The following is a 24692-nucleotide window of genomic DNA, read 5'->3' on the forward strand; positions in this document are numbered from 1 at the left end:
TGGGAAGGATGTGGCCCAGAATATATGGGCAAGGGAGTCGTCTAGTTACACTTAAAGTGGTGATGACTCAGCCATAGGGTCGCTGTTCTCCTGGTAGTTCCAGCTCAGCTCCATGGACTGATTCGTTACCTTCCTCAGTCCTAAAGCTTACGTTTATTAGTTTGCTGATGGTTGATCAGATTTTGGTAATCTAGTTCTGAATACAGGCTTTCAGGAGACTAGGGAAGCAAAAGGGCGATTTACTAAAATTGAATGGTAAAAGATAGACCTACCAAGGGGGCTGCGTCACTTAAGGCAACTGTTGAGTGCTTTTGTTTTTATTTTTAAATTCGTAGCAGAATCCCATTAAAAACTGGAAAATTGTTCAGTGATTATAAAAAAAGAGAACATCAACACAAAGAGTTAGAAGGTCTTACAGGAGATGTCTTTCAAGCTGTAGCTGGCTAATGAATTTCTTTGTCCCACTCCAGAGATCCTCATTTGCATGTTTCCACACACACATTAAAGAGAATCAATAAACAACTTCCTTTGCATAATCTATCATCCTTTCATTTTTAATTTATTTTTTTAATTTTTTTGCCATAAAACAGTGGACTGCTGTCAACAGAGGCTTTAAAAGTCAGAGTGGCAAAGTAAAGGTTAGTGACAGAACCACTCATAGGTGCTAGATACTCGGGCTCAGAGGGAGGTTCAGATATCCACCATTGTAGCACCATTCAGAATATTTTCACTGCTCTAAAAATCCTGTGTTCTGCCTTTTTATCCCTCCCTCTAGCCTGATTCCCAGTGACCACTAATCGTTTTAATGTCTCCATAGTTCTGCCTTTCCCTGGGTGTTGTAGAGTTGCAATCCTGCAGTATGTAGCCTTTTCACATTGGCTGTTTTTGCTTAGCAATACTTGGTTGCTCCCAAGTTTGGGCAATTATGAATAAGGCTGCTATAAACATCATTGTGCAGGTTTTGCGTGGACATACGTTTTTCAATTCATTTGAATAAATACCAAGGAAAGAGATTGCTGGGTCGTATGATGAGATTATGTTTAGTTTTGTGAAAAACCACCAAGCTGTGTTGAAGTGGCTGTGCTATTTTGTGTTCCTAGCAGCAATGAAAGAGTTTCTGCGGCTCCACATTCTCAGCAACATTTGGTGGTGTCACTGTTCTTGATTTTGGCCATTCTAATAGGCGTGTAGTTCTATCTCATTGTTTTAATTTGTAATTCACTAATGATATATGAGGTTGAACATATTTTCATGTGCTTACTTTCCATCTGTATATCTTCTTTGGTGAAGGTCTGTTCAGGTTTTTTGCACATTTTAAAATCAGATTGTTTCTTTTCTTTGAATTGTAAGTGTTGTTGTTTGTGTATTTTTGATAACACTTGTCAGATATGTGTTTTGCAAATATTTTCTGCCAGTCTGTGGCTTGCCTTTGCATTCTCTTGACAGTGAAGGACTTAAAGAAAACCACAATAATTGCAATATCCTTATAAAATTTAAAATAATGAACAATAAGGCCCTAATATCGTCAAATGCCCAGTCAGTTTTCAAATATCCAGGTGTCTCATAAATATCATAAATTTGGGGGCACAGGGTGTGGCTCAGTCGGTTGAGCATCCAGCTCTGGATTTTGGCTCAGGTCATGATCCCAGTGTTGTGGTATCCAGCCCCAAGTCAGGCTCAGTGCTGAGCATGGAGTCTGCTTAGGATCTTCTCTCTCTTTCCCTCCCTCTCTCATGCTCTGACACTCTCTCTCAAAGATAAAATAATAAACATTAAAAAAATAAATTTTACTTTTTTTACACTTTGGTTGCTTGAGTCAGGATCCAAGTATGATCCAGACATTGCAATCCCTGAAGTCTCTGATCATCTATAGGTTTCTCCCTCCCTCTATGTCTTTTTTCTCTTGCAAAGTATTTGATGAAGAAACCATAACATTCTCTCTTTTAATTGCTCTCAATCCTTCCTTCCACAACATTTGAGAAAATCACAAAGTTTCTCTCTATTCTAAAATCATAGAAAGACTCACTGAACAAAGAAGGGATTTCATACAATTCCAATTCCAATTAACTTCATCTGTGCTCTGCAAATAGGGGTGAGCCTTGGTTGCCAAGGGTCTGGCATGTGACACCGAGTATGCATTTGTGGAAAGAAGATAGGAAGGAAGGAGGAGATTATTTGGGGGAAAAAATCAAAGGGGAAAGCAGAGAAAATTTGATACTACATTTGTCTAAGAAAGTAGAATTGAACTTCTTTATTTGGGATACCTTCTCCTTTGAGAAGTGTTACAAAACTCTAAATTGTTAAAGACTCCTCATGATCTGGGTCTGCATCTATCTTGCCGGGCTCACCCTCACCCTCTTAAAACTTTGGTAGCATCTTATAAAAAGATATGCAATATCACTCATCATCAGGGAAATACAAATCAAAACCACAATGAGATACCACCTCACACCTGTCAGAATGGCTAAAATTAACAACTCAGGCAACAACAGATGTTGGCGAGGATGCAGAGAAAGAGGAACCCTTTTGCATTGATGGTGGGAATGCAAACTGGTGCAACCACTCTGGAAAATAGTATGGAGGTTCCTCAAAAAATTAAAAATAGAACTACCCTATGACCCAACAATTGCACTACTAGGTATTATATCCAAAGGATACAAAAATGCTGATTCAAAGGGGACACATGCACCCCAATGTTTATAGCAGTGCTATCGACAATAGCCAGAGTATGGAAAGCGCCCAAATGTGCATCGACATTCCACAATGGAATATTACTCAGCAATCAAAAAGAATGAAATCTTGCCATTTGCAACAATATGAATGGAACTAGAATGTATTATGCTAAGCAAAATAAATCAGTCAGAGAAAGACAAATATGATATGATTTTACTCATATGTGGAATTTAAGAAACAAAACATGAACATAGGGGAAGGGAAGGAATAATAAGATAAAAAACAGAGATGGAAACAAACCATAAGAGACTCTTAACTGCGGAGAACAAACTTAGCGTTGCTGGTGGGGTACTGGGTCAGGGGATGGGCTAAATGAGCACTGGGCATTAAGGAGGGCCCTTGTTGGGATGAGCACTGGGTGTTATATGTAAGTGATGCATCACTAAATTCTATTCCTGAAATCATCATTACACTATATGTTAACTAACTTGGATTTAAATGAAAAAAAAAAACCCACTTTGGTAGCATCTTTCAGTGAAAAAGCAGATAAAGCAAAACAAAACTTCTTTATTATAAAAGTAATTCATTTATAAAGGGAAAAAATTCAAACACTTTTAAAATATATAAAGTGAAAAATAACTGTTTCCCTTCCTGAAAGTAACCATATGTATCTCCCTGCCTCAAGGGTGGTTCCAACCACTGGCTTTAAGGCATGAAATATCAGAGAATTTTTTGTTTGGTTTTGTTCATTCTGTAACTACTGATGACAAAAGTACAGCCATTCATGCATACTTTTTGCAACTTTGTCTATATTTGTGTGTAACGTGTGTTTATGTATGTATATATGCACATATAGATAATAGTATGAAATATATAATACTTTAAAATTGTTAAAGTTTGTTTATTTATTTAAGTATTCTCTCCACCAAACGTGGGGCTCAAACTCATGACCCCAAAGAGTCACGTGCTCCTCTGAGCCAGCCAGGTGCCCCAGGTATATAATATTTTTAAACTAAATGCAGTAATGTTATATATACTGTTTTACGTCTTGTTTTTATTATTTCTCGTTCATTAGTATATCTTAGGCATCATCTTCCTTCCTTTGAACTGCTATATAATTGATTACTGGGAAGATATGACACCATTTATGTAATCAGTTTTCCATTGACATTTAGATAGCTTTCCATTTCTGCTCTTACAAGCATTGCCTTGTAGACCATTGTGGGGGCTTTTCCTCTGACTGAAGTGGAGAAGCACTGAAAAGTTTGGAGTAGAACAGGGACATGATCTAACTTATAGTTTAACAAGGTCTCATGTGCTACTCTACCAGATTGACACACACTTCATCAGCACTGGATAATACATTTTTTAGTCTTTGTCAACTGATAAGAAAAGTACAATCTCACCATTGCTTCATTTGGTATTCCTCTGTGGGTTTTTTTTTTTTTTAAGTTTATTTATTTTTGAGAGAGAGAGAGAGAAAGAGCACAAGCAAGGGAGGGGCAGAGAGAGGGAGACACAGAATCCAAAGCAGGCTCCAGGCTGTCAGCACAGAGCCTGATGCAGGACTTGAACCCGTGACCTGTGGGATCATGACCTGAGCTGAAGTCAGAAGCTTAACTGACTGAGCTACCCAACAACCCCCAGTTGGTATTCCTTTGTAAAATCAGATTGACAGTGAGTTTTTTTCTTAATTTTTTTTAACGTTTATTTATTTTTGAGACAGAGAGAGACAGTGTGAGTGGGGAAGGGGCAGAGAGAGGGAGATACAGAATCTGAAGCAGGCTCCAGGCTCTGAGCTGTCAGCACAGAGCCTGATGCGGGGCTTGAACTCACAAAGAGTGAGATCATGACCCGAGCCGAAATCAAACGCCCAACTGACTGAGCCACCCAGGCGCCCCAGATTGACAGTGAGTTTTACTTAATAGGCTGTTTCTCATTTGCTCAGTGGGGAGTTGTTAATCAGACTGGTGCTGTGTGGGTTCCTGTATGGCCACATTGAAGCCCTCTGATAGTGCCTGTCTGACTTCTCCTCTAGACCCCAGGCTCATCCAGATGGGTCCTTGAGAAGGCCCAAGCCCTGACTCTGAACCACTACTAACCTGAAGTGTCACCACCTGCAAACTCCCTGCCTCAGGTAGGGCCCCAGCCACTGGTTTAAGGAGATGAAGTATTACAGGGTGTTATGGGATGTTTTGGGGCTTATTTTGCTTATTCCCACAGTGACAGCTGTGTGGTCATTTTTTGACCTCTTATACACAGTATTATATAAACAATTAAAACAATATAAACAAAAGGTCTTGGGCTGTGACACAGTTCAGTACCTGACAGATCCAAGTGCTGTTCCACAGGTTCCCACTGGACCTCTTACATCACCCCCACAGGTTTTATAAATGAGAAAGCTGACTTTGAGAGACCTTAGGAGACTTGCTCCTGTTCTGGCTTGTTCCTTTATCAGATGTTGTAAAGTAGTACCTGTAAGTCAAATTTGGCCCATTTCGTTTACATTTTAATATTTTAAAATTGCTTTACGTTGGAATGCCTATTGATAGGTCATTCATTCTCTGTCCAGACACAGGCCTCATTACTCTCCACTGACTTTGAATAGAACTAATGTAACTTAATTTTATCCACCCAGGCACCAAAGGCATTTGATTTTGCAACCCCTGCCCAATCTTGTCTACTTTCCACTCTGAAACTGTTGGGTCAATAGCAGCTCCCGATGTAGCCCAGAAATAAACCAGCTTCAGCCAGAAACCCTCTACATCAGGCAAAAAATCCCATTCCCTCTTCCTCCTGTTCTAAAAGAACCACAGGAAAAGCCCTGAGATGCAGAGGGAAAGGAAAGGCCTCTGTGCTGTCCTGTCCAGTCTCTAAACCCTGCCTTCCTCAGTCCCTGATGTTACTATGAAGGTCAGAGCCAGAATGGCCATATCTGTCCTGCCACCCTGTTCCAGGGAGAGTATCAAATGAGGCAGCTTTGTAGAACAAAGTATATCAATTTTTCTTCCTCAGCGGTCATGGTCTTTTTCCAGCACTTTGTTTCTAAAAGGACATAAACCTATGTGAGTGGACATTTCCTCCGCACCCTCCTGACCTCATGCGTAGCTCAGGTACCCTATCCCAGAGATCTGCTCACTGGGATGTACTTTTTCATTCCATCAATAAATATGCAGCCCACTGTCCTGGGCTCTGGGGATTGATTCAGTCATGAATAAGACAGGCAAGGTCCCTGTCCTCCTCTTAGAGCCACTAACTAGTAAGAGATTCAGAACGCTAATCAGGTGATCACACTTAGTACACAGTACAGTGTTGTCACAGTGGAATGCATGGGGACCGGCTGCCCCCCTAGCAGCCTATGATCTCCGGAAGAAGAATAACAACAGTACCAGACACTGTTGACGTGTTTTCCATATCGATTTACTTGATCTTCGTAACAGGCCTACCAAGCAGGTAGTGTCATTATCACCCTCATTTTACAGGGGAAGAGATTGCCCAAATTCACTGTGCCAGGACAGACAATGCTTCCACTCTTGGTTGAGCGGCAAACTTTTCTACAGCCTGGTGAATTTCAAAATGTGCCATAACCCCATGAGAACAAGACAGAAGGAACCAGATTCACCCCAGCAAGTGAGATTTGGGTTGGACACTAGAAAGAACTCCTTGGCAACAGTTAGTTATAAGTATATGAGAAAAATTGGGGCGCCTGGGTGGCTCATTTGGTAAACCCGCTGACTCTTGATTTCTGCTCAGGTCATGATCACAAGGTCATGTGATCAAGCACCGTGTAGGGCTCCAGGCTGAGTGTGGAGCTTACTTAAGATTCTCTCTCTCTCTCCCTCCGCCCCTCTCCCCTGCTTTGTCTCTCTCTCTCTCTCTCTCTCTCTCTCTCTCTCAAAAAATAAATAAATACATAAAGCTTATGAGAAAAGGAATTCCTTTTCTGGGAATTTGCTTTTTTGAATTTTCTGTATGGCATAAATAACATTGTAAAAAATAGAGGAATTAATCTAGAAAAAAAAAGATCTCTCAAAATTCCACCTGTGAATTGGGTTCCTTTGTTCATCTTTCCAGGCCGCATGGAGACTGTGAGCTGGTGTGGGAGGAGAAGTAACTAGATCCGGGGCTGCTTGCAGCAGCCTGAAGGCAAGGATGTGCTAACTAGCAGAGGTCAGCCCCCATCTCTCTGCTTCCACAGGGGGCAGGCACCCCTGTGTGTTTCAGCAGGGGGAGCTGGCTACCTTCTGACTCTGACAGGCCACTCTGGATAAAGTAGGGCAGGGGTGAGGCTGTGAGGGATTACCTGCTTTTTCAGATGAGAACAATCAAAACTGCATGCTCTCTAGTCCCCGGGGGAAACAGGGAGGGAGAAAGGAGCAATCAGCAATCCAGCAAAGCTAGGTGAATGATTAAAATGGCTTCCAGGTCAATGGGTAGGGTCATAAGTCCCCATTGCTTCACCCCACCTTCACTTCAGCAGCTCCAGCCATGAGCTGGAGGCATAATTCCTTGGGTATCTTGGGATGTCCCAGCTTGTTCTGGGGAGTTCTGTCAGTGCCCTCTCCCCCAAGGATTTCCCTCTGGCCTAATAAAATATTTTTTATGTGTGAAATACTTTAAGGTAGTTTGAAGTATTTTCCCCACATTCTCTCATATTTTACCTTATTTTTAAAGTTTATTTATTGAGAGAGAGAGAGAGAGAGAGAGAGAGAGAGAGAGAGAGAGAATGGTGGGGGAGGGGCAGAGAGAGAGAGACACAGAGAGAGAGAGAGAGAGAGAGAGAGAGAGAGAGAGAATCCCAAGCAGGCTCCTCACTGCCAGCCCAGAGCCGGACTCAGTGCTTGAACCCATGAACTGTGAGATCATGACCGGAGCCTAAGCCGGATGCTTAACTGACTAAGCCACCCAGGGGCCCCTCTCATATTTTTAAATAAACTTGATTTCTTAGAGCAGTCTTAGGTTCACAGTGAAATTGAGCAGATACTCCCTAATTTTTAATTTTGATTCTCACATCCACCCTACAAATAGAAGGGGTATTATCTCCACATTTACGTTACATTTAGACTCACAGTAACAGAGCCTGGTGTTAACTGAGGTCTTCTGATCTCTTAAGCCCCAGGTACTTTCTCTTGGTTACCTCAGAGTGCCTTCTGAATCTTTCCAGATCTTTCCTCACACTAAGCCTGGGAACCTTGCACCATCTCTCATTGCTAGAGCTTAGAGCCAAGTTTGAGAAGTTTCCCCAGGTTCCCTGTTGACTGCAGGGGGCCACTAGAGAGCCCATCTCTTTCCCGGGTGAAAGGTCCACCCTCTCAGGCTCTGGCAGAGGCACTGGGACCCAGAACTTGCACAATGCCTTGATAAGCTTCTTAGAGGTGGGTATTAGCAGGGATCGGATATTCTTTCCCTGAGATGCCCTTCACACCCGACCCTGCTTTGAATTAGGATTCCATAGGGGAGCTGGGGACAGGAGAATGGGGTGTGCCCTGCTGTCCAGCTTCAGACTCACTCTTTGAGACCCTGGGTTCTGACAAGTTTCCAGAACTGAGAAGACACTCAGATGTCCAGGTTTGAAGGTAAATGATGTGCTTAGGTAGGAGGGATCAGCTGGGGTGCCAGCTCAGCTCTGTTATACAACATAGGCACACCAGGAATAGGAAGACCCTCCAAAGGTCTTGAGGAGAGTCAAGCGGGTTGCTACGGAGTTGAGCGTCTGGCAAGCGACAGGGCGGCTGCAGGGAGATGGTGGAAATACAGTTACAGGAATCAAGGACAGAGAAGGAAATTCGCTTATTCTGTACTGCTCCTTTAGCTTGCTCCTTTTTTGTTTTGTTTTTTTTAATGTTTATTTTGGCAAAAGAGAGAGGGAGTAGGGAGGGAGAGGGAGAGAGAGGGGGACAGAGGATCCGAAGCTCGCTGACAGCAGTGAGCCCGATGCAGGATTCGGACTCAGGAACCATGAGATCATGACCTGAGCCGTAGTCGGACATGTAACCGACCGAGCCACCCAGGCGCCCCCTGTTTTGGTTTTTAAGATAAATGCATTTGATGGGGCGCCTGGGTGGCTCAGTTGGCTGAGCGTCCGACTTCGGCTCAGGTCATGATCTCACAGCCTGTGAGTTCAAGCCCCGCGTAAGGCTCTGTGCCGACAGCTTGGAGCCTGGAGCCTGCTTCAGATTCTGTCTCCCCCTCTCTCTCTGCCCCCCCCCCCCGCTCATGCTCTGTCTCTCTCTCTCTCTCTCTCTGTCTCTCTGTCAAAAATAAATAAACATTAACAAATTAAAAAAAAAAAGATAAATGCATTTGCATCTCTAGTTAGCATGGTATGCTGGAAAGAATGGGGCATTAGAAGGCTCACCTGCTCTGCTACGCACTAGCAGAGTCTACCTTTAACATCCTAAGAGTCTATTAGTCTAGACTCTAATATATTAGAGTCTTCTAATATATTACTTTATATGCAAACCCAACCATTTCTAGCTATTGTTTTATAATAATCTGTGGACACTAGAGATTTAATGAATATTTAGTTCTTTATAAATTGAGGATTTTATGAGGGCCCTTCACGTTCTTCTTCCCTCCCGAAGAATATAAATTAAACCTTTGTATAAGATTAGAAAATTAAAATTTTACATAAAATTAACCCTTTATATAAAATTAACCCTTACGTAGCACTTGACTCTCTACAATGCTTTTTGTAGACCTTATGTGTTTTTACTCTCAACATTCCTGTGACATAGGTATTGTTATTAGTATTTACATGGATAGATACTGGTATTACTATTGTTATTTCTGTTAAATTTAAGTTTAAAATACCATAGTGACGCCTGGGTGGCTCAGTCAGTTAAGCGTCCAACCTGTGGTTGGACCTGTGGTTTTGGCTCAGGTCACGATCTCATGGTTTCGTGAGTTCAAGCCCTGCGTCAGGCTTTGCACTGACAGTGCAGGGCCTGCTTGTGATTTTCTCTCTCTCCCTTTCTGTCTACTCCTCCCCGGTCTCTCTCAAAATAAATAAATAAACTTAAAAAAATACAATTAAATAGCACAGGATAAAAAGGTTAAACAGTTAATCTGAACATTATGATATACTGAAAAGTGGGGCGCCTGGGTGGCTCAGTCGGTTAAGCGTCCGACTTTGGCTCAGATGGTGATCTCACGGTCCGTGGGTTTGAGCCCCAAGTCAGGCTCCGTGCTGACAGCTCAGAGCCTGGAGCCTGCTTCAGATTCTGCATCTCCCTCTCTCTGCCCCTCCCCTACTCTCTCTCTCTCTCTCTCAAAAATAAATAAAAATAAACATTTTTTAAAAAAGGATATACTGAAAAGTAAGTCTTCCTCAGATCCCTGACCTCAGTTTCTTCTCTCCACGTCTCCTTCCAGGGACCCTCTTTGCATAATCAACATATACATTATCATGCTTATTTCAAAGGGGAGGCAATGAGGTTCGGCCTGTCCAGGGAGGCACACCCAGTAAGCAGCTGAGCTGGAAATCCAGGCCTTTGACTCCATTCTCCGTGTTCTTCCCACCACACCACACTGTCTGGGAAGCTCTATGGCATTAGATTTTGTCCTCTCTGGATGATATGGTGGAATTGTTTTAAGTCAGTCCAAAACCAGAAAATAAAAAATCACCAACAGAGACTTGAGTTCCCAGCGCTGCCTTCCACTGCTGCCTGTTTTTGTCTGAAGCTTAAAATCTTTCCCTTCCTCTGCCTTTGACAAGGTGAGATCTGTGGCCTGGGGCACCAACTATGGATGACTGAGCTCCCAGTATGTCAGGCTTGGACTTGGGGGACACTGGCAGACCTCTTGCAGGGATCCCAAAGAGGATTAGGTAGTCCCAGCTCAGGAACCTGGTTGCTGGCATGTCTACACAGAGGACCTCTAATGCTTTTTCCCAAGAGCAGGCATTTTTCTCTGGGAACAGGCGGCAGGGGTACTTTTGTCCCAGCAGAAACAACTGCCTCCTAGCACAAAGGTCCACTCTTCTAGATGATGGTTTGATGGTTCTCAGCTCTCCTCGTAAGGGACAAATAACCTCTTCTTTTTTCCCCCTGCAGGTTTGTGGATACCCCCTGGCTGGGCTTCATGGAGAATTCTTCACTGATCACTAACCTGAATCCCAGAACAGACCCCCTCTTTCCCTGGACAGAATGAAAGGCCTTCCGTAGCCAGGCATAGCTGGCCATCATGGGGAAATTGATCAGAATGGGGGCACGGGAGAGGCGGTTACTCCGGCCAAAGCGGCTTCATTGGAGTCGCCTCCTCTTCCTGTTGGGAATGTTGGTCATCGGTTCCACCTACCAGCACCTGAGGAGCCCCCGGGGCCTCCCCTCATTGTGGGCAGCAGTCTCCTCCCAACATTCTGTAAAACTGGCCAGCCGTGACCTCCCTGACAATGAGATGATGATGGTGAGCAGTGACCCTCCAAGAGCTAGCTCTGAAATGGAGGTGCCCCAAGCCACGGTGGGCAGGGTTCGTGAAGCAACACCTGGGATAACAATGAAGAATACACACGATCCACCCAGAAGAACAGCCAACATCACTCCAACAATATCCAAGATTAAGTACACAGCAGGAGACATAGAAAGAGTGAAGGGAGACAGCACAACCATACCCAGTGGAGTACTGAGTCACTACACCCCAACTTCAAACAGACCAACAGTGAAGAATTACACCCCAACACCACCACCCAGGGGAGAAATGCAGAGCTACAATCCAATTCAAGCCAAGGGAAAGGTGAAGAAATACACCCCATCTCCACTTGGTAGACTAGTAGGCAATTATGCCCCATCCACACTCATGACAATGACAAGGAGACATGGGGTCACCCCCAGAACAACAGTGAAAGACAGTGAAATTATGACAACCACCAAAATATTGGAGACTAACCCCTCTAAGAGAATGGGGGAGGAAACCACCCCAGCTACTCTCAAGGGAATAATTAACACCCCAACTTTCCAGATAAGTGGAATAGAAACAAACATCCTGACTTCTCCAAGGAGTATAACGGAAAAGAACACTGTGACTACCCCCAGAACAGTGGACAGTAAGAGCCCGATCAAGCCGCGGGGGTTAGTGGGAAATAACAGGCTGACAACTTCTCTGGGAACGGTCCTTGAGCACACCACAGCCATCTCTGAGGGGCAAGTGATGATAAGCACCATGACAGGCAGTAGCCCAAAGGAAATCAAAGCCTCTACTGCTACCTGGAGTGTTAGTGATCCTTTGTCTAGGACCAGTGCATTGACCATGGGAATATCCTCAGCTACCTACAGGGGGCTGGCAAAGAAACCTTCCATAGCACCCGGGACCTCATCAACCTCCAAGGTCAGGGTGAATCCAAAGATCCATGTGCATCACTGTGTTTTTGTGGAGCCAGCACCGGCTGTGCCCCCTGCTTCCTCCCCCAACCTGACAACAGCTGCGATCCCAGAGGCACCCAGTTCCAGTCCCTCAGAGCTGCCCCCTGGCTGGCCAGACCTTCACTCCAAGGCAGAGTACCCCCCAGACTTGTTCAGTATAGAGGAGCGGCGACGGGGCTGGGTGGTGCTGCACATCTTTGGCATGATGTATGTGTTTGTGGCCTTGGCCATCGTGTGTGATGAGTACTTCGTCCCAGCCCTGGGTGTCATCACAGATAAGCTACAGATCTCTGATGATGTGGCAGGTGCCACCTTCATGGCTGCTGGAGGCTCTGCCCCCGAGCTCTTCACCTCCCTCATTGGCGTCTTCATCTCCCACAGCAATGTGGGCATTGGTACCATCGTGGGCTCTGCTGTGTTCAACATCCTCTTTGTCATCGGCACCTGTGCCCTCTTCTCCCGGGAGATCCTCAATCTCACGTGGTGGCCCTTGTTCCGTGACGTCTCCTTTTACATCCTTGACCTGATGATGCTCATTCTCTTCTTCCTGGACAGCCTCATTGCCTGGTGGGAAAGCCTGCTGCTGCTGCTGGCCTATGCCTTCTATGTGTTCACCATGAAGTGGAATAAACAACTAGAGATATGGGTGAAGGAGCAGCTCAGCAGGAGGCCAGTGGCCAAGGTCATGGCCTTGGGGGACCTCAGCAAGGTAAGGACAGGATGGTTCAAGCTTCTGCAGCCCCTTTGGGGCAAAAAGGGGGGAGAAGCCAGTGACTAAAGAGGAAAGTGCTGGGTCAGACCTCAAGAGATGGGTGCTTTGGTTCCCTTTGCTATTCATTCAACATTTAAAGTCCTATTCTTTTCTAGGCACTATGCTGGGACCTTTGCAAGAGTGACTTTGGCTCAGCCCCCAATCACCCAGTGGTTATTATCATGATCTATCATTGGTAGGGGAAGAAACCGAGGCCTAATCAAGTCAAACCACTGTTCAAGGTCACACAGCAAATAGGCAGTGGAGCCAGGATTTGAACTTGGGCTGGTCTGACTGGGTCTTTGGAAATAGCATTTGAGCTGGGCTTTGGAGAATATCCAAGGAAGATATCAGGCAGGGAAAAATGATAATGTCTTCCCTGTCCATGGTGTTGAGGGCTTGTCTAGCACCTCAACTTTCACTTAATCTTGTTTGTTCACATTCCAGATGTGGAGGGGCTAGTGGCTGGGATGGGGTCTGGCAGGGGGAGGTTTTTGGGTTTTGTCGTGTTTTTGATATATTGGAGAAGATGAGAGCTCCACTCATCCATGATAGGCTAGCCCTGCGTGCAGAGCCCTCTCTGCGTGTTGAGTGGAGACCAGATATCAGAGGCTCCAACCCTAAGGCTTTCTCTTGACCCTCAACTTCCTTTTGAAGAATTTCTTTGCCCCCATGAGGGACCCTCCCTCTGAGTTCACTGCATGATTCAATAACCTGGAAGATGAGATTAGACCGGGGAAGAGATTTCTGAAGATTCATCTCAGAGTTTTTGTTCCTTGACTCCAAAGTGAGATACCCTAGGGAACACAGATCTTGTTTCTTTCTTGCTCCTAAACAGTGATTTTGGGCAAAGGTCAACTCTCAGCCTGCCTCTTTCAGGTCTCAGACAAACCACTGGTGTGAACATAATTTTGTGTGCAAAGAGTGGAAGGACTTAGCTACTTAATCCAGAGCAGTTTTGATGCGTGGGCAGGATGGAGACCACATTTAGCAGCATGTCTGGAAGATCTATGATGCAAGGAAGAGAAAATGTACTTCCTCTAGGATTTTTGAGATGATGTGGTGTTCTGGACAGAACACAGAACTAAGAGTCAGGAAATCTGGGTTCTATTCTGATTCTGCCTCTAACTAACTGTGTGACCTTGGATGGGTCCCTTCTCTTCTCTGGGGGAAATGACAGAGTCCAACTGGCCACCAAAAGGTCCTATCTGACAACCATTGTCCAAGTGAGTTCAGTTCTGGCAGACCCCGCATCGTGGTTTTTTTGTCCGGTCTGGTCAACCAAGCTCCAATTGCCATATCTGCAGATGACTCCAAAGGAGAATGTCCTACCCAAGGTTGTACAGCCAGCAGGTGTCAGAACTGGCATGAGAACCCAGGATCTAACTCCCCATTCAGTGCTATTTTCTATTAGGCTACTACTCCATGAAGCCAGAGGCTTAAAAAAGAAAGGGAGGCTCAGAGCATTACATAATTTAATATGAAGAAACAGCGGCCTCCCTCCTAGTGAGGTCCTCAGGGCGCATCTTGCTGAGGGTGGCCATAAGCCTGGTAGTCTCCCCTGAGAAAAGCATCTAATGCCGTGGTACACACAGGCCAGCCGTTTTCAAAATGCCTCTGACTTGCCTCCTAATTCTTATCAGTAATTCTGTTTTTTTAATTTTTTTAATGTTTATTTATTTATTTATTTTTTAATTTTTTTTTAACGTTTATTTATTTTTGAGACAGAGAGAGACAGAGCATGAATAGGGGAGGGGCAGAGAGAGAGGGAGACACAGAATCCGAAACAGGCTCCAGGCTCTGAGCTGTCAGCACAGAGCCCGACGCGGGGCTCGAACTCACGGACTGTGAGATCATGACCTGAGCCAAAGTCGGACGCTTAACGGACTGAGCCACCCAGGCGCCCCTAATGTTTATTTTTTTTGAGAGAGAGGGAGACAGAGCATGAGTGGGGGAAGGACAGAGAGAGAGGGAGACACAGAATCTGAAGCAGGCTCCAGGCTCTGAGCTTTCAGCACAGAGCCCAACGAGGGGCTTGAACTCACCAACCATGAGATCATGACCAGCGCCCCTCAGTGCTGTTTTTATTTCAAGTCTCCAAATTCTGAGTTTTCCATTTTGCCAGGGCTAGACCATCAAAGGAAAGCTCATCAAACAGTGAAACATAATCATGATTTTAAAGGAGAATTTGTAATCTACTTAAAGAGACTCTTCAAGGGCAATAGTAGCAGGTCTTTGCCAACCACCAAGAGTGGTGCCGGTTACAGCTCTGTTCTTATCTGTTGAGACAAATCCAGCATGAATTTTAATTAACAGTGTTATTTAAAAAAACAGGTTGAATTACGGGCTATTATTAAAAGTAAATTTATATTTATTTAAAGTTAAAAACCTATGGGGTGCCTGGGTGGCTTAGTCGGTTAAGTATCTGACTTTGGCTCAGATCATGATCTCGCAGTTTGTGAGTTCAAGCCCCACGTCAGGCTCTGCTGATAGCTCAAAGTCTGGAGCCTACTTCTGATTCTGTGTCTGCCTCTCTCTGCCCCTTGCCTGTTCGTGTTCTGTCTCTGTCTCTCTCTCTCTCAAAAATAAATAAACATTCAAAAAAATTTTTTTTAAAAATTAAAAACCTAGCCTGGTGGGCTTGGCCAGTAGAGTATGCAATTCTTGGTCTTGGGGTTGTGAGTTCCAGTCCCATGTTGAGTGCTTAAAAATAAAATCTTTTAAAAAATAAAATAAAATAAAAACCTATAGTTAGTACTTTCCAGCACTAACAACTCCTCACTGAAAATTGGTACAAGTAACAAGAACTATAGCTACATGGTTTTTAAAGCATCTGGATTTGGATTTCACCTCAAGTTTCTAATAGCAAGAGAGATAGAGCATTCTTAAAAAAAAATTTTTTTTTAATGTTTATTTATTTTTGAAAGAGAGATAGTGTGGGAAGGGGAGGGGCAGAGGGTCCAAAACAGGCTCTGTGCTGACAGCAGGGAGCCCGATGCAGCTTGAACTCATGAACTGTGAGATCATGACCTGAGCAGAAGTTGGATGCTTCTAGAGATAGAGATAGAGGTAGATAGATATATATATATAGAGAGAACTGTCTTTGTCTTTGCTTCTACCTTTATGTCTATGTTTGGCTGGCCAAGACCTATGATTTGGTCAGAGGGAGATAAATTATCCTGCACTTCACTGATAGACTGAGGGCGAGCTATTCGGTTTTGAATTCACGCAACAATTCTCGAAAATCCAATTGTTGATCTAGTAAACTGTGTTGGCATTTGTTTTTGCAGTTTACCCCTGTGAACTGTTTGACTTTAACATGAAAATGAACGTGCCTTGCTCTCTCACTAATGTTGACATACTGACGCACACCTCTCCCCGACTAATGGTTCCTCTCTGAGCATCACCTCTGGAAAGCAGGCATCCAGGGAAACCGGGCTTATTCAGTCTGCCATGGCCCAAAGTGAAGAAGTCAGAGAGAAGTGGGGCATACCACCAGACAGGGTGGTAGGGAGTCAAGGAGAGGCGGGGTAGGCCAGGTCAGAGCCACAGGTGCTCCGGAAGTCTAAGCAGCAGGAAGAGAAGTGGAGGGCAGTGTGAGCCAGCTCCTTTTGGAGAGAAATAGGAATAGGAAAGACACCTGGGCCTCCCCCTGCCTCCGTTAGCAGACTGGGGTGAGGGGTAGAGGGGGTGGCTACAGCATCAAGCTCATCATTGCCACTGAACAGGAAACAGTCTTTGCATCTCCCAAAGAGGTGCTCCCAGGGTCTTGTCTCTAGCAGGAGATCCGTAAGTATTTGGTTCGGTTTCCTCAGGAGATCCTAACAGTTCAGGGACTCCAGTGTAGAGAAAAGTGAGGCCCCCAGCAGATATTTAACTCAGCTAGTTTCACAGCGAGTTGGTGGTTCTTACCACTGATTCCTGAAGCTGTATTTTTGGATTTTAATCCAGGCTACACTGCAGACTCTCCCTGTTGCCCTGGGCAAGTCAATGCCATTCAACAAACCTTTATGATTAAGCACTTAGATGAAAAGCAGTGTGGGAAAAAGATTGTGTCCCTTCCAGTAGAAAGGACAGGCTTGGCAAGAGTAATTGTAATAAAACGAGCTTTATACAAAGTGCTACAAAGTCACTTTGCTTTTCAACCAGGCCTTAGATTGTTTGTCTATAAAGTGAATGGGATGACCCAGAGCAGGGGTTGGCCGACTTTTACCGGAAAGAGCCAGATAGTAAGTATTTCAGGCTTTGCAGGCCATACAGTCTCTGTCACAACTTCTCAGCTCTGTTGTTGCAGCATGAAAGCAGCCACAGACAGAACATAAACACACGGAAATGGCCACATGGTGTGTTACCAATTGCAACATACTTGCAGGTGTTTTTCTATGTGAACAATTTGGAGACAAGATCAGAGAATTATTAATTCTTTAAAAAATTTTTTTCATGTTTATTTATTTTTGAGAGAGAGACAGAGTGTGAGCATGGGAGGGGCAGAGAGAGAGGGAGACACAGAATCCAAAGCAGACTCCAGGCTCTGTGCTGACTGAGCTGTCAGCACAGAGCCCGACGCGCGGTGGTCAAATTCACAAACCGTGAAATCATGACCTGAGAGGAAGTCAAGTCAGACGCTTAACCGACTGAGCCACCCAGGCACCCCTGGGCTAAGATATTTTAGACAACATCGTCAAACTGGCATGTATTGGTTTGGGATACCTTTTATGACCCCTATTATCGATATAGGCTAACTTAGCTTGCTCTGAAATTTTATACCTGAGTAGAAAGTATGCCTGAGTATAAAGCGTACACCTGTCCATGTATTTGTTCTAGCCTGACATGATAAATATCTGACTTGCCTTGACCATGCATAGTCACAGAAAGCCAATAAACAGCAAAGCCGATACACTAGCCTGGCTTTAAAAGCGTTATCTCTCAATGGTTGAAGCACCTCTGGCCATTATAGAGAGAGCTCCCAGCTTAGCTAGAAAGGACCAGCCATCTGCAGGAGATGCTAATTGGCAATATGGCTGGAGGGGAGCCAGTGGTGAAAAGGAATCCGTGGGAGGAGGTGGGGGGGAGGGGAACAAACCTATTTTGGGTCCCTTTGGGTCTCTATCCACATCATGCCCTCAAGAATACTTCAGAATGTGAAACTCTGGAGAAAAGTCTGCCACTCTTTCCTAAATGCATTGAGGCCTGTTTTTTTGTTTGTTTTGTTTTGTTTTGTTTTCCTGGCAAGGTTTTTTTTTTTTTTTTTTTTTTTTTCAACGTTTTTTATTTATTTTTGGGACAGAGAGAGACAGAGCATGAACGGGGGAGGGGCAGAGAGAGAGGGAGACACAGAATCGGAAACAGGCTCCAGGCTCCGAGCCATCAGCCCAGAGCCTGACGCGGGGCGCGAACCCACGGACCGCGAGATCGTGACCTGGCTGAAGTCGGACGCTTAACCGACTGCGCCACCCAGGCGCCCCGGTTTTTTTTAATTAAACCAACCAATATGACTCTCAAGCAGGCAAACCAAGTACCTCCTAAGGAGCCACCCCTTCCCTTTCTTGCCAGGGTTGACATTTATTCCAAGGGCTTCTGTCAGTGGCTTATATGGTACCTGTCTGCTGTGGAGACAAGGGGGCTGTGGACAGGAAAGCCTTTTCAGTCTCTGTGGACCAGCCCCCTCCCCCGTCCCTGCTCTAGGCTGCAGGGAATCCACTAAGCATCCTAGCCTGGGCTGAGGGTTTTTTTTTTCCTTCCTTCCTCCCTTCCTTCCTTCCTTCCTTCCTTCCTTCCTTCCTTCCTTCCTTAGCATTCACCCATTTTTAATTAATTAATTAATTTAAATTTTTAATGTTTACTTATTTTTGAGAGAGAGAGAGAGAGAGAGAGAGAGCAGGGGAGGGGCAGAGAGAGAGGGAGACACACAATCTGAAACAGGCTCCAGGCTCTGAGCTGTCAGCACTGAGCCCGACACGGGGCTCGAACCCACGAACCATGAGATCATGACCTAAGCTGAAGTTGGATGCTTAACTGACTGAGCCACCCAGGCACCCCTATTTTTATTTATTTTTTTTAAATAGGCTCCACACCCGTTGTGGGGCTTGAACTCACAATGTTGAGATCAGGGTTGCACGCCCTAGTGACTGAGCCAGCCAGGAGCCCCAGGGTTCCCTCCTTCAACTCCTTGAATACTTAGCTTCCCCCCAGTTGTCACAAAAAGTTGGTATGAGTACAATTCTCAATTTTAAGCCTTCTTTTCGTCATAAAATTTTTTTAGTGTTCACCTGCTAGTCAGTGCTGGCAGATGACAAAATGAATGTGTAAGAAACAAATATGAACAGAACTCAAGAACCTGATCATGCCTGGTCTAATAGCTTGTTTCCATGAATGCATGTGTGCTTATAATTGAGATTTTACATGCATTCATGCAACACAGTAATATTTTCTCATACTGAAAATGATGGGATTAAATATGAGATTAGATATACATGGTGTTCTACAAGTAACAGCATGATTTCTAGATGCTCTACCACCTGAATAACTTGGAAATAGAAAACCAACATTAATAGTGTGGGGGAGAGGGCATATGGATGATAAACAAGTAAAAACAAGATAATTTCAGGGGCACCTGGGCGGCTCAGTCAGTTGAGCATCTGACTCTTGGTTTGGGCTCAGGTCGTAATCTCATGGTTTGTGAGTTGAGCCCTGCATCGGGCTCTGTACTGGCAGTGTGGAGCCTGCTTGGGATTCTCTCTCCCCCACCCACCCCCAAAGTAAATAAATAAAGTTAATATCACCTGTAATGGTATAGGAAAGCACTGAGGGGCTTAGTACTGCGGCGGGTACTGCTGAGGGGTTAGACACCTCAACAGACCAGAGAGTTAGGGAAGGCTTCCTCCGGGAGGTGATGTCTAACAGAATCTTGAAGGACCAGCAGGGGGTGGCTGACTGAAGCTGGGGCCAGGACTCTCCTGGGCTTGTGGAGAGGCCGAGGGAATGAGACACCGTGAGGAGATATAGCCGCACTGTCCAATACGGACCAGTTGCTACACGTAGCTACAGAGCTCTTGAAATGGGGCTGGTCCGACTGAGTTATGCTGTTAAGTATAGAATATACACTGGGTTTCAAAGGTTTGGTATGATGAAAAAAAGGGGGGGGGGAGTAAAATAGCTCAATGATATTAATTACATGTTGAATTATAATATTTTTAGTATATTGGGCTAGAGTATATTATTAAAATCAATTCCACTCATTTCTTTTACTTTAAAAACATGTGGCTGCTACAGGAATTACGTTTGCGTATATGATTTGCATTCTATTTCTGTTGGACAGTGCTGGACTGGAGGTAAGCAGGAGGCTAGTGTGTGCTCAGCCAAGGAGTCTGGACTCCCTCATGAGGACAGTAAACCCCCAGGATGTAGGGGAGGGACATGATTTGTGCTTTGTTCAGAAAATCACTCTGGCTGAGGGGTGGAGAATGAGCTGCAAGAGGAACAGATCAGGAGTCAGAGGCTTGCAGGACTGTAGGCAGGAAGAGTGGAGACACGAGGCCACAAGTGAGGACTTTGAGTAACTAGATCTGACAGCTGACTGGACCTGGGCTGTGAAGGAGAGGGAGCAATTTGGGTAGACTTTTGGGTTTCCAGCCTAGACAAATGAGTGGATCCGGATGCAAGACTGTACTCAGCAAAGGGCTAGAGTGAAGAGTCCCCTATTAGAGTCTAACCTCGGTGAAGGCAGGACTCAGACCAGGGACTCAGTAAATATTTGTTAAATGAATCTTAAAACAACAATAACAACAGAGACTAAAATACATGGTTCAGAAAATGTGTCACGGATGGTCTAGAAGGGGAGAGGTCAATGATTAACTGCTACATCAGTGGGAAACAGAAACTGGAAGTCAGGAGGGGAAGCCCCCTGAGGGCCTGCCATATTTGCCATCCCAGGTTCCCATGAATGGCAGCAAGGGGTCCTATTGCTCAACCTCAGCAAGATACCATGCAGGTGCTGGGGGCTTTGGCTGGCATGGAGACATCCTCTTTGGTTTCCTCAGCCCCTTTGCTAGTTTTTGTGAGGAGAAGGGGAGGGTGGGGTGATGAGGCTGAAGAAAGAGGAGGGGCACTGGGTTGGTGTGAGAGGTGGATATGAAATGTGTTTGTACTAAGGGCATATTCTGAATGCACCCACTTGCCGGACTGCTTCCTGTAAGTGGACCCATCGTCCACACCTAAAAGTAGGCAAACACTTATGTCCATTTATCTAAAATGTCAATAATTTGCAGAGCCACTAGGGAATAGAGATTTTTACCTCAATACCTTGGGAAAAGAAATAGGAGTTCGTAAACAACAACAGCAACAAATATCTCCCTCCAATGGAGATCGGAGTTCTGACACTGTCTCTGTGAGTGTGGGCAAGCCCCGGGCTCTTTCTGCATCTCAGTTTTCCCATCTATCAAAAAGCAGTAATAGCGCTAACCTTGTCTACTTCACGGGGTTGGCGGTATTGGATGAGAAAGTGGATGTGAAAGGTGTCAGAAGGTTAGAAGTACATGCTGAAGGGAGAAGATATTGGTGTGTGCAAAGAATGATGCGCTCCTAGAGAAGTACTTTGGCTTGAGTAAACCTGAATAGCAGAAAAATCAGGAGGCCTGTACATCATGGGGCAAAAGTCAATCTCTCCTGCTCCTCTGAGGACAGAACTGGCTACCCCAAAGGGCAGCCTGGCTCCTCACAGTTTGTTACCTCCAAAAACTCACTGGGTGTGGGTGGGACATGATAAACAGTGAGATGGCTGGGCCACTGGGGGTCGGTGCTATAGCTTCCAGTATCCCAGTGAACTTACAGGTGTGTCAGGAAAGAGTCAGGGGCTTTGTTCAAGAAATCTAGAGTGCTCCCTTCAGATGCAGATTGGTTATTTCTGCTCCATTTCATTCATTTGCATATTCATTTGTTCATCCATCTGTTTATTTATTCAAGTGTATATCCAGCATTCAGACCTCCCCCATCCTTCAAAGCTTACTCAGATTCTATCTACATTAAAAACAATTTTTTAATGTTTATTTATTTTTTGAGAGAGAGAAAGAGACAGAGCGTGAGTGGGGGAGGGGCAGAGAGAGAGGGAGACACAGAATCCGAAGCAGGCTCCAGGTTCTGAGCTGTCAGCACAGAGCCCAAAGCAGGACTTGAACCCACAAACTGTGAGATCATGACCTGAGCTGAAGTCGGACGCTCAACCGACTGAGCCACCCAGGCACCCCAAGTTCTACTTACTTTTGGAAGCCTCCTCGTCCCTCCAACCACCGCACCTTTATCTGACCTTCTCATTTCTTGAATCACGTTCTGCTTTCTATCTGGAGATAGAATTGGTCCCGATTCCTTTCTGGCCCAGTCAGGGTTTTCTTTATTTTCTGAGCTGAAACACAGACAGGAGATACAGAGCAAGTCCAGTTCTAGTTCTGGCCATGGAGGCCGGCAGTGAGGAGGGGAAGACAATTACTGGGGGCAGCTATCAGTGACCCTGCCACCTGAAGATAGTACTGGAAGCCACTTAGGAGTAGCTCCTCATTCAGCTCACCTTTAGTGAGCACCTCCTGTGTACAAGAACCTATGCCACAGGCTTGGGGAACAGATGACTATATCGTAAGTTCAAAAAAATATGGAGTCAAGCTGGGTAGATAACTCACATATGGCAAAGTTAAAAAAATGATTCTATTAGGGCCACCTGGGTGGCTCAGTCGGTTCAGCGTCCAGTTTAGGCTCAGGTCACGATCTCATGGTTTGTGGGTTTGAGCCCTGCGTTGGGCTCTGTGCTGACAACTCAGAGCCCGGAGCCTGCTTCGGATTCTGTGTCTCCCTCTCTCTCTGCCCCTCCCCCCTCCCCCTCTGTCTCTCTCTCTCTCTCTCAAAAATAAATAAACAGGGGCGCCTGGGTGGCGCAGTCGGTTGAGCGTCCGACTTCAGCCAGGTCACGATCTCGCGGTCCGTGGGTTCGAGCCCCGCGTCGGGCTCTGGGCTGATGGCTCAGAGCCTGGAGCCTGTTTCCGATTCTGTATCTCCCTCTCTCTCTGCCCCTCCCCTGTTCATGCTCTGTCTCTCTCTGTCCCAAAAATAAATAAACATTGAAAAAAAAAATAAATAAATAAACATTAAAAAAATTTTTTTAAATGATTCTTTTAAAAGTTCAAACAGCATTATAAAGCAATAAATGCCAGGTGGAAAGCTAGTGGTCCAGACAATAGTTACTGCGGGTTTAATGATTCTTCATCTTGGATTTTTCTAGGGCTGTCTCATTTCCCAGATGGCTGCCCTACAGCTTCCCCAGGACACTAGCACTTACTTGATCACAGAGCCAGGTTTTGGTAACACAAAATGTGCTTACTCTTGTTATACAGCTTTTGAAGAGAGAGGTATTGTAGTGAGCTGGAGTGAGTGGGGGCGGGGGAAGGGGCCATTCAGGAAAGCTTTATAGAAGTATTCACCGTGAATTTTCTGAAAAACTGGAGACATGGGGGAATGGATGAGGCATTTTATGCAGAGGGAAAAGGTGTAAACAAGGGAACAGGAGCTCGAATAGATTGGGTGTAGTTACAGGATGGTTCATCCATGCATTAATTCAACAAATATTTATTGAACCTTTGCTAAGTGCTCAAGAGTGTTTTCACGCCGAACACATGGTGGTGAATGAAAGAGGCAATCTACCTTCAAGATGCTAGTGGGGCAGTTGATTTATTTGTCTGTTTATTAAAAACAAGACTAGATTGAGGAAAGTGCTATGAAGGAAAAGAACAGGAGCATATAAAAAATAATTAGCACTTTAACCTCACAGAGGAAGGTGACATGTAAATGGAGGCCTGAACTATGGGGAGTGAGGGAGAGAGGGTTCCAAACATGGGAGGAGGGACCCTGTGATGAGGGTTTCACAGCAGGTAAAGACGGTGCATTTGAGGGACTGAGAGACGGTTGGTGGTAGTGGGCTGTCGTGAGTGGATACATTTAAGAAGACTGTGGGGGGCGGGGGGCTGAAGCCAGACTGTGAAAGGCCAGGCTGGGGTTTGCACATGTGAAAACATGTCCCGAGACCAGGTTCTCTCTGGGTGTGTTTCTCAAACTGAGGGTTCCTTGGAGAGAGAGAGAATTAGGGAGAGAGAGCAAGGGTCTCTCCAGACATCTCGTGACTCCTGTCCCTGTTTGCAGCCAGGCAATGGGGCAGTTGCGGTGGATGAGCTGCAGGAAAACAAGAAGCTAAAGGTGGGTGCCATGTGGAGTCTGCCCAGAGGGGGCGCTGCAGGGTCTCAGAGGCCCTGTGGCCCTGATGCTGGGGGTGCTGGGCCGGGTTCAGGCTTGGGAAGCCCCAGGGAGTGCTGTCAGGATGAGCCAGGGAAGGCGCCAGCTCCTCTGCCAACAGGACTGTCACCTCTAAGGTGGCCTTGGACGAGGTGCTTGAGGTGCTTGTTTGGGAGCTGAGGCCAGAACATCACTGCTCGCTCCACCACTAGTTTGCTGTGTGAGCTTTTGCATCTGTGAAATGACTGTTTGGACTAGATGAACTCAAGCCCCAACATTTAGAATTGATCTCAAAGCCCAATTACCTGTGGCTTTGGGATGCCCTGGAAATAAGAGAAACATAGGAGAGGCACTGGGGGCATGTGGGGGTCTGAGGCTTCTGAAAAACTGTATCTTGGCTGCTTTGGCCTATGGGATATTTGGGGAGAATTATGGGAACCTTAGAAGGGAGAGTCTGGGGCCTGACTGAAACCTTCTTCATCTGAAGAAAATCCCCAGAGCTGTTATGAAGTACTGTGTTACCACAGCCACTAGATGGCAGAAGAGTTCAGATCCAGAGGGATGGGGGTGGCGTGGGGAGCGTGGGGGAGGGACAGAGCAAGTGTCAGTCTGTCTTTGGATGTTCCCTTGGACATCAGATG

At 45.4% G+C, this 24692-nt stretch overlaps 1 protein-coding gene across 4 annotated transcripts in view; it reads left to right on the forward strand.

Annotated features, from left to right (window-relative positions):
• The window catches only part of SLC24A1 (solute carrier family 24 member 1), a 41028-nt gene that overhangs the window by 1625 nt on the left and 14711 nt on the right, over positions 1 to 24692 (forward strand). For 2 of the 4 annotated variants that reach the window (XM_086710983.1, XM_086710986.1), the window contains exons 1-3: positions 8117 to 8249; positions 10728 to 12741; positions 23962 to 24015. In XM_086710983.1, coding sequence (XP_086567109.1) covers positions 10858 to 12741; positions 23962 to 24015 — 1938 coding nt within the window. In that variant the 5' untranslated portion in view covers positions 8117 to 8249; positions 10728 to 10857. Of the gene's footprint in view, positions 1 to 8116; positions 8250 to 10727; positions 12742 to 23961; positions 24016 to 24692 lie in introns of those variants that run through there. The other 2 variants (XM_086710984.1, XM_086710985.1) reach the window with 2 other exon arrangements.

Source organism: Puma concolor, chromosome B3 (assembly GCF_028749965.1).
Source record: "Puma concolor isolate L17-30 chromosome B3, mPumCon1.1.hap2, whole genome shotgun sequence".
NCBI lineage: Eukaryota > Metazoa > Chordata > Mammalia > Carnivora > Felidae > Puma > Puma concolor.